The sequence below is a fragment of the Grammomys surdaster genome, unplaced genomic scaffold (assembly GCF_004785775.1).
Source record: "Grammomys surdaster isolate TR1022 unplaced genomic scaffold, NIH_TR_1.0 184, whole genome shotgun sequence".
Lineage (NCBI taxonomy): Eukaryota > Metazoa > Chordata > Mammalia > Rodentia > Muridae > Grammomys > Grammomys surdaster.
Window position 1 is genome coordinate 3579454 of NW_021604629.1, and position 10793 is coordinate 3590246.

Here is a 10793-nt window from a genome sequence, read left to right on the forward strand (position 1 = left end):
CCTATTGACAGTGTCCTTTGCCTTACAGAAACTTTGCAATTTTATGAGGACAACATGTAGAAGAATGAAAATTGATCCATTCTTATCCCCTTGTACAAAGCTCAAGTCTAAGTGGATAAAGGACCTCCACATAAAACCAGATACACTGAAACTAATAGAAGAGAAGGTGGGGAAGAGCCTCAAATACTTGGGCACAGGGGAAAAGTTCCTGAACAGAACTCCAATGGCATATGCTCTAAGATCAAGAATTGACAAATGGGACTTCATAAAATTGCAAAGTTTCTGTAAGGCAAAGGACACTGTCAATAGGACAAAACGACAACCAACAAATTAAATTTCTAGATAAAGAACATTTATGCCACTTCTTTAAAAGAACTGTTTTATAGACACCAAAGACTATCATCATTGCCCATTTGATCCTTGTTGACTAGTGTGCTTTGCTTTCTGGGGTCACACATAAAAGCATATGTAATTACTGCATTATATATCCCAAAGTAACTGTCTAGATTTTTATTTTAACTAATGTTTTAATGTTTCTATAGGTAGTATTTTTTTTAACCTGAAGTATTATCATAGACTTAAGAGTTCTATCTTGCTGTGTTAATATTTTTTCTTGGAGGTCTGCGGGGAGAGGCTGGGAAGTTATTGTTAAAAAACCTGAGACTTAAATGGTAGTTTCTGAAAGCATGATTTTTTAAATTTAAAATAATTACACTATTTTCTTCATGGGGGTGTGTGTGCATGAATGCCATGGCATGCAGGTGAGGTATGAAGACAATGACTAGAAGAATCTGTTCTTTTTTTTTTTTTTATGTTATTGTTGTAAATTTATCTCAGTAAAAAATAACAATGAAAGAAGTCTCCATTTTCAAGGATTTTCCAGAATGTTCTTATAAATTTTACTGTTTGAAAACTACCAGGTCTCATTAAAGTTAAGTGTGCTATTTTTCTTTCTCTCTCTCTCTTTTTTTTTTTTTTATAAATAATTTATTTATTTTTGAACATGAAATGCTTTTTTATAGCATGTTTCACAAGGGGAGGGGGTAAGAGGGGCCAGATGGTGGAAAAGTACAAAATCTTCTTGGCCTGTGCCTTGAAACATGTCATGGTCTATACGGTACACTGCCTTGAATTATGATCTACCTGCTGTTCTTCAGAAGATATGGTACACTGCTTGAGTTATGGTCTTCCTGCTATTCTTAAGATGATATGGTACACTGCTTTGAGTCTATCTGCAGTTGCTAAGCAGGATCTTGCAGTTGCCAAGCTTCAGAGGACATTGTGCAGGTGGGGAAAGGTAGGGGGTGAGGGTAAGGGCGGGGGTCCTGGCTTCTGGCATCTCCCCCTTCTCTGTTTAGTTAGAGAAGGCATCTTATGATCAATCCCAACTATGTGAATTTTGAATTTGGATGTCTAATTATGGGGGGTCTTAGACAAGTTCACAACCCCAAAACACTGATGTGAGACGAGTCACATCGATGGTCGAAGGCTTTAGGCTGTCGACGATGGGCAACGTCAAGGGACTCTGATGTGGGTGAAAGGAGGGTGAGGGCCCTGTCTTAGGCCATGTAGGCTGCACCCACTCCCAGCACCACGCACTCCTTTTCGGCTGCATTGGGTGGGCCCCTGGGAAGTGGACCTACAATAATCCCGTCATTGGGCTAACTCACAGCCATCCTAGTCCCTTGTAAATGTTCAATTTACCAACCATTTGTCAGAATCTGTTCTTTAATCCCAACATGTAGGATGCCAGGACTGAAATAAGGTTGCAGGTACAGCAGCAGGAGCCTTTATCAATTGCACCACGGTCCTGGCCACAAACGTCTGCATTTTGAGAATTATATCCTTGATGCATACAGTTCTAGCTTCTTCATTTTCTGACTCGAGATTTTATTAAAACCACAGGTAATTTAAAGTAAGGGAAGCACATAATATGCTTTTTTGGAGGTAATATTTAGATAATAACTGTTAATGCTTAGATATTTGTAAATATATTACATTTTGCATTCATTTATAAATTAGAATATTTCTAAAAGGTACAATTTCTTTCTTTTTATTGTTACTGTGATTACTTATTGATAATTTTCAAAATAATAAATTGGATCCTTGCTATTTTCCCGTGAATAATGTGAATTCATGTATCTTAAAATATTTGTTGGCCTCAAATACAATAAAAGAGTTAGTTGCTCACCGCACCTGTAGCCTGTAGTGTCCAGCACTGGGTAAGGCCACTGATATCTTTTCTCCTGCAGGAGACTACATAGCACCTTCCAGCACTAGCTAATAGTTAGTTTCCTGGTTAACTCAAAACTGACTTCTCTGTATCCTGCACCCAAGTGTCTTCAGCCATAGGGTTTTGCCATTTTATTAGGGTGGGTGCCCAAGAGTTATGGAAATAGCTTATACAGTAACTCAGAGGGAAGTACCCTGTTCCTGGGACTGAGGTTTTCCCTTAATAACCCATGTCTTCTGGTAGGAGCATTGTACACTAAGGTAGAATACTTCTATTTGAACTCCTTTTTAAATATTTTTTTAATTAGCTCACAAATAGCTGAGTTTTATAAAGCTTCTTCATCTATCCTTAGGTTTGGTTTGCACACCCTTTACTTCTTTCCCCCACCTCCACTTTAATTTTCAGAGTCCAGTATTCTCTTCTTGTTCTTTCATATCACATGTTTTACTATTCCTAGTATTATGTAGCCATTTTCTCCAGGATTAAAACCTCCCATCTTGGAGGTAAGCTTGTTAAAGGGATGTGAGACAACAGATGTTTTTAAGGGAAGGTGTAAACATCCATTCTACAAAGAACCTTCTTTAAAATAAAGGATGTAAAAAGGAAGGTGAGACAACAGGGGAGGTCAGATATTGCGTTCTACTAGAAGGGGTCTTAAGCTCTGGAGGTAAACAACTCAATAATGTCAGGAAGTCCCTGAAACTGACTTGATTCACTGGGACCCTCCCTCTCCAGGGATATAGAAGCAGTAAAGACCATTGAGAGAAACTGAAAGAGGCAGATCAGCTAAACTGCCTGGAAGAAGCATGATACAAGCCCAACTACATGAAAGAAGCAAAGAACAGTCGACCTATTCAGAAAGGACACTTTTCAACATGATGGCTTGTTTGTAATCTATGCAATGTGCTCCAGGTTTTCAGTTTTCATGAGCTGTCACCCATGTTGGAGTTGGCATTCAGTGATGTAGGTGGCTCTGAGTCATTTCTGCTCCTGTAAATAACCCTCACCCCTACTTGTGTAAGCAGTACCAATAAGTTAGGCTTTGGTGATTTCTGCCCTTTAGTCTATCACTGGTTCCCTATCTTAGATAAGTAAATGTTTCCCCATATTCCCCAGAAATTGTGTCATATGATATCTCTCACTGTATTTTGTTGTTTTTGTTTTTAAACTTAGACTTCAAGATCAGAAGTTCCCAAGTAGGAGTGAATCCATGCCTGCTGCTTGCTACCATAAACATGAGCAGAATCCACAGCTAGAGAAGTTACAGGCCCCAAGTAGAATCTCTTGATATTGTTTTTCTAAATGGTCATGTTGTTAAAGTGCCTTCTAAATATTTGTTTATATTCATAGATTTGTGCTGTTTCTAGCTGTGGTCATAGAAGCTTCTTAGTGAAGCAGGTGGCAGTTAATGTAGATTTATTACTGTCAAAGGATGCAAACAAGTAACCCTGAGTGCCCAGCCATTGATGGGTCCAGTATCAGCCCCTCACACCATTTCTCAAAAGCACAGACACATTTCAAAAGTGGGCCCTAAGGGATGTAAGAGCTGGAAGATAGGGAGTGCTGTGAAACGTTGTCCTTTGAACACAGCATGACTACTGCACACGTGCACATACAGCAGAGGTTGCTTTCCTACACAGGATCTGTGAAAGACTGTCAGTTAAAAATCCCAACATGTCTTAGAAAATGGACATACAACTACAAGAAAAAAACAAGCACCTAGCCTCTGGAGACCTGAAGTGCCAGGTCTGAGATACCCAAGGGGGCCTCCACCCGCTCAGAGGAGAAGGGGGCGGGGAGGAAGGATTGTGGGATGGGGTGATTGGGAATGGGGCAGTGAGTGGGAAGTAAAGTAAATAAGCAAAAAATAAAAAATAAAAATACATAAAATTTCAACATGGACTAGGCAAGCACTGGCGAGGCCACATCCCTGCTCAGGCTCTTTTGGTGGCTGATGATTCTTAGAGGAAGGGCAGTCACTTTCTTTAGGAGTGTGGCCACTGATGGGTTTCCTATGCTCTAGTGGATGACTCCACACCCATGAGCATACGGGTAGCACTAATTGATTGTGAGTTACAAATAAAAGTTGTGAGAGGCAGACATGAAGTGAGATGGAGATAGAATGGTGGGTCCTGGGGATTCAGGAGAAGGAGTAGGGGATGGATATGTCTAAGATACACTGTGTATGTGTATGAAGTTTTCAAAGATAAAATTTTTTAAAATGCTGACTTTTGATCAGTTGTAATTAAAATTTCAAAACTCCAGTTCTACCAACCTTCAGTTCAAGTAGCTACAAGATGTTTCCTTAGCTGCTTTACAAAAACATAGTGATTTTGTCTTTACTGAGATACATATGGTTCATATATTATGAAATGCCCTGTTTTGTGTTTCCACACCTACTCACTCCTCCTTTTTAAGCAGAGTAATTCTAATTTGTATTTCCAAGATGGCATTAAACTTGTGGTAATCTTTCTGTCTTAGCTTCTTGAGTATTGGGATTACAAAATTCACTGTTTAGAGGTGTACAATTCAGTGGTTTTAGTACCAAGACATATACTACTATTAATATCTAAACTAAAGCAATTTTGTCATCCAAGAGAAATCCTGAACCTATTTGTACCCTATTCTGGCCTCTGGAAACTATTATTTTAGATTTTGTCTGTATGGATTTGCATATCCTGGACTTTTCATATAAACAAAATAATACTATATATGGCTTTTGTGTCTGGCTTCTTTCATAGCATAGTTTCAAAGTACATCCATGATAGAGCATGTATCAATTCTATGTTCCTTTGTATGCCTGAATAATTTGCCACTGAGTGAATATACTGTAAGGTGTATTAATAAATTCATTCATAACAGACATCTGTGTCTACCTATTTCTATTTTGTATAAGGGTGCTATAAATAGTCACACATTTTTGAAGTTTTCAGTTAAGAATCTGATATATTTATTTACAAAAATCATTACCACGAAAGGTTTCCTCATGACTTTTGTAATCTTGATCTTTCTACCAACAATGTAGTCAGAGACCACTTGTTTTTGCCACCAGACTAGACTGCAATTTAAGAAACCAAATCATAACATATGCATTTTTATGTGATGTTTTCCATTCAGCACAGTTATTTTTATGTTAATCTATGTTGGATGTATCAATACTTCATTCTTTTACACTGTATATCCCATCATGAGGATAAACCACAGAATTTAATATATGTTCCCTATTACCTTTGATGAACACTAAGATGGCTTTCAATTTACTAACATAAAATGGCTATGGACATTCATGTGCAAATATTTTTATGAATGTGCATTATCATCTGCCATGGGTAAATGCCTAGGAATGAACTTAATGTTAAAAGGGAACCAAATTATAACCAAAGTAAGCTTTTCACATTCTAATTAGCAAAGAACAACTATTTCAGTTCCGCTATCTCTTCAAATATGTAGTCACAGTGTTTTGATGAGCTGGAACACCTGATGCACCTATCTCCATCCTTAATCATACCAAGCAGTAAATGCAAAGTGTCCTTCATCTATCCCCTTTCTTAGCAACTTGCTCCCAAATATCCAAACTATGCCAATGGGACAATACAAAATTAAGTCCTTATAGAAGCTTGGTCCATAAGGTCTTTCTTTCTGACATAGATAAGCTACAATAGACAATAAATGGTGTCTTTTTATTACCTCTACATTGTCAGGTGATACAAACTTCAATCATTATTTCCAGCCACAGGCTTCTATAAGAAAATACTTTAAAATCCAGGGTAAGACATACCTAATTGCTGAAATAAAAGAGCCACACTAGTGCCTGTGACAGGAAGACTGTCATGCAAAGGAGTCTGGATCAGTTGTCTGTCTCCTGCACCCAAGGAAAAGAGCTTCTGCAGAATGAAAGAAACGTAAATAAAGTCATAAGAGACAGTGAGAAACTGAAACATATAACCTAAAACATACAAGTTATGCTGTGTACAAATCAAAATGATATCAGAAAATTTATTCCATGGAAGTTAAAACCTCAGTAGATAAGACACAAATATCACTAACAATTATAACTGACCAAAGCTATGTTAACATATAACCAACGTATAACGTAATAGAACCATCTACTTCTTTGTTGGAAAGGCCTGATGAGGCCAAGGCCTCCTTTAAGATTCTGTCCTTAGAACAACAAAGAGGAAGAGGAGAAAAGGAGGAAGGAAAAGAGGAAGAAGAAGAAAGGAAGAAGAGAAGAGGTAATTTAAGACAAAAGAAATTTAGAAAGAGAGTTAAAACGCTAATTACTCTACATGTAACATCTTTTCTTTTAAAAATTTAACATTTTGTAGGGGCTGGAGAGATGGCTCAGTTAAGAGTACTTGCTGCTCTTTCAGAGGATCGCAGCTTAGTTCATAGCATCCATGCCAGAGGCTTGCCACCATTTGTAACTCTAACAGTAAGGATCTGCTGCCTCTGAATTCCTTGGACACCAGCATCCATGCAAGCATGTGTGTGCGTGCATGCTCTCTCGCTCTCTCTCTCACTTTTTTGACAGACTAAAGGACAAGTGCTGTGACTTTTCAGAGGTTTGTCTCTGAAAAAACAAACTACATGGCCAACTAGATGTCTTTAAGGTCTAAGAAGACAAGCCTCTGTTCTGTTTGGCACTGGGACTGATAGGAAGGCCTTACACATGACAAGCATGTGCTCTCTCACAGGAGCTATTTCCCTAGCTCCAGTGCTTTTCAAGATGGTTGACCTAGAAACAATAAATAAACCATGGTGGCAGAGTCTTATTTTTCTGATTCCAAGACAAATTTTTTAAACATCAAAATATAGAGAAAAAGGAATCTATTTAAAAAACAGCTACAATGCTATAGAAAGTTTTCTCAATTTTGTCTTCTAATTTTAGTCAATTTTTACTTAATATAATTGAAATGTAACTATATACTATATACTGAAAAATTCTTCCTAAAGAAAGATATGTCCAAAAAGTTAAAAAGTAGAGTTGAAGTTACATCAAATATGTCTGCTAATTATGCCAGCTGAAAGGGAACTCAATCTGAAAATCAGCTTCTTTTCTTAAAGATTTATTTTTATTATTTTCATTATGTATCTATGTGTGGGAGTGGGTACATGAACATGAATGCAAGTACCCACAGAGGCTGGATGTCTCTGGAGTTGGGCTTACAGACAGTTGTAAGCTATGTGATGTAGATGCTAGGAATTGAACTCAGGTCCTCAGGAAAAGCATCATGTTCTCTTAACCACTGAGCCATCTCTCCATCTCTTGAAATCAGCCTCTTGATCTATGAAATAGAATCTTAGGTATCTGGACGGTACATCATAGGAACAAGGATTACCTAAAGTAGGATCCTATCTAAAACAAAAATATTTGAAGAATTCTTTCTTTTCTGTCATAAATTAAATCATCCAAAATGAATTTGTTCTATTCACCTGAGACCCTCCAGCAGCTGGAACCAGGCAAGCACAGAGATTTGCGATGAGACTTTCCAAGGAGACACTCAGGCTGTCCACGTACACAGTATAGATCAGACCCAGGCAAGCCTGCACAGAGTGGTGCACGCGGTTATCTCATGGCAGTGTCAATAAAATAAACTGTGACATCTCTTCCAGGAAAATTTCTTTTTGAACCATGTCAATTATACTCTACATTGAACATGAAATAAATCTTAAGCAACAAAACAGGTTTATTAAATTTTCCTCCAGGACCAGAACATCCAAATGAACTTCCAAGGTAAGTTTATAGAAAGCAGAAAGCCATAATTTGTAAAACAGGTACCTCTGTTTAGATAACCATTACAGTTAATTTGTAAGGCTGAATTGTTTTTTTTCCATACTGTTTGCCTGGTTGTTTTGAAACTTATTGTAGGAAACTCCGTATTTCAAGGTAAAAATTAAGAGGTGTTGTGATATAGTTCTTATAAATCCAGACTATCTGGTAGAAACTTTAACATCTATGATTTGTAACAAAGGACAGCAAACAGGTAAAATAGTAAGGTTAACATGCTGAGTACAGAAGACGGTAAGTGGTAAAATAAGATGAAATGCAATCTTTATTGTCTTTATTTTACTTCTGTTTGGGGGTGTGTATATGTGAGCTTGTGTACACATGGATGCTAGAGAAGGATGCCAACAGTTTTCCTCAGTAGCTTTGGTCTCTCACTGAATCTGAAATTCATGGATTCAGTAGACTGGCTGGCCTGTGGGCTCTGGAAATCCTCCTGTCTCCCTGTCCTATTTCCTTCACCCAGCACTGAAGTTAGACATGTGGCCCAGTCATGTGCTTGGCTTTTGTAGAAGTGCTGAGGATCCAAGTTCAAAATCTCTTATTGGTGCAGCAAGCTCTTTTCTGACTGATTCCTTCTTGATCCTAATATATAATCTCCATCTTTTAGCTTACTGAGATTGTGACTAAAAAATTAGTAACTGTCATTAATTTGTAGAAATTACATATAATAGTATGTCACAAAACACACTAAAGGAGTCATAATTGTCACTGTAATAATGAGGTTATTTATTCTATTATGTATACTCTCACTTTTCTAGTTTTATACTTGTATATTAATACAAATATTTATTCTTTCATACATCTTTATATTTGAAAATTCTGAATACTAAAAAAAAGAGGGGAGGGACCTGAAAGAAACATGTAGTATCTCAGGCTTGCCCAGGACTTAAGACTTCTTGTCTCTACCTCTTAAATACCACAATTGCTAACTTGGGCCATAAGGCTTGGCTCTAAACAATATTTTAAAGACATGATCAGAATTATCTAAAATCTCACATAATCCTAGTGTAATTTAACACCACAAATTTAATAAACATATTCACAGTTGTTACAGTGAGTACATTTTAAAGTTCTTGAAGCTAATCAAAATTTTTATGGTTTATAATTTTTATTTAATTAACATGAAATCTATTTTTAAATAAACATTATACTCTTAGAAGTGTGAATAGTCACGTTAACTTGTTCAGATTGCTTTCATCCAACACAAATCTGCTTCTTCATGTCATATGTTTTATTTTATTATATTTTATTTTATTAGTGAACCACTAATTCAATCTAACAATGTTTTCAATAAAAAAAACCTCTTGTCTCCTTAGTTCATTCAAAATAGATTTACACAATATTATAAATTGATAAGATGACTATGAGTTCTTTACCCTAAAGATTTCTGGATAGTCTAATCTGGATACCAACACCAGGCTTTTGGGAGCAAATACTTCTGCAGGTTGAATTAAACCAGATACTTCTTCACCTTCAATCTCTTCCTTCTTTGATCCCTGAAAAAGGAGAAATTACAACCAATGTACAAAGTTTCCTAGGTTAATAATTCACACAATATATTCAAACCACATACCGTATAAATAACTTACAAGAATCCAAATTAATTACAAATAGTAGGCAAGAAATCACAAAGTAAGGAGTATTTGTTTCATGTGTTTTCAAAGCTCCATAGACTACAGATATGAACACCAACTGTGAGTGTTTCATTTCTCAGGAATCCAGGTATTAAGACATGTTTAAGTTAATCTTAAGTAATGACCCAAACAATTAAAAATGTCACTTATTCAAGTACAAAATCAGTCTTCAAAAAAAAGAGGAAAAGTTTATTCTAGAAATAAGGCATTTATTTTCATTTCTATTTTTTTACTGGACCCAATCTTTCTCTCTTGTGGGGATTCTAAGACCTGCAGAAAGCCCAGAGCTCTCCAAGTAAAATGTCAAGTGCTTCTGCACATATACAACAATGGCAGGTGCCTTAAAAAGAGAAAATTTTTGTACAAGAAGCAAAGCTTTGTAATTAGTATATTGAAAATGTATGCTTATAAATGGCCAAAATGTATATTGATCCATTTTTATCTCCTTGTACAAAGCTCAAGTCTAAGTGGATAAAGGACCTCCACGTAAAACCAGATATGTTGGAACTAGCAGAAGAGAAAGTGGGATTTAATTCCCATTAAAATCCCAACTCAATTCTTCACAGAGATAGAAAAGGAAATTCTCAAATTCATATGGAATAACAAAAAACCCAGGATAGCGAAAACCATTCTCAACAATAAAAGAACTTCTGGAGGAATCACCATCCCTGACCTCAAGCTGTACTACAGAGCAATAGTGATAAAAACTACCTGGTATTGGTACAGAGATAGGCAGGAAGATCAATGGAATAGAATTGAAGACCCAGAAATGAACCCACACTCCTATGGTCACTTGATCTTTGACAAAGGAGCTAAAACTGTCCAGTGAAAAAAGGACAGCATTTTCAACAAATGGTGCTGGTTCAACTGGAGGACAACATGTAGAAGAATGAAAATTGATCCATTCTTATCTCCTTGTACAAAGCTGAAGTCTAAGTGGATAAAGGACCTCCACAAAAAAACAGATACACTGAAACTAATAGAAGAGAAGGTGGGGAAGAGCCTCGAATACTTGGGCACAGGGGAAAAGTTCCTGAACAGAACACCAATGGCATATGCTCTAAGATCAAGAATTGACAAATAGGACTTCATAAAATTGCAAAGTTTCTGTAAGGCAAAGGACACTGTCAATAGG

General features: G+C 36.7%; 1 protein-coding gene across 2 annotated transcripts in view; it reads right to left on the reverse strand.

Annotated features, from left to right (window-relative positions):
- Sbf2 (SET binding factor 2) overlaps positions 1 to 10793 on the reverse strand; it is a 307253-nt gene that overhangs the window by 152798 nt on the left and 143662 nt on the right. For both annotated transcript variants that reach the window (XM_028768018.1, XM_028768017.1), the window contains exons 4-6: positions 9401 to 9520; positions 7670 to 7780; positions 6012 to 6117 (exon numbers count right to left, since the gene is read on the reverse strand). In XM_028768018.1, coding sequence (XP_028623851.1) covers positions 6012 to 6117; positions 7670 to 7780; positions 9401 to 9520 — 337 coding nt within the window. The remainder of the gene's footprint in view (positions 1 to 6011; positions 6118 to 7669; positions 7781 to 9400; positions 9521 to 10793) is intronic.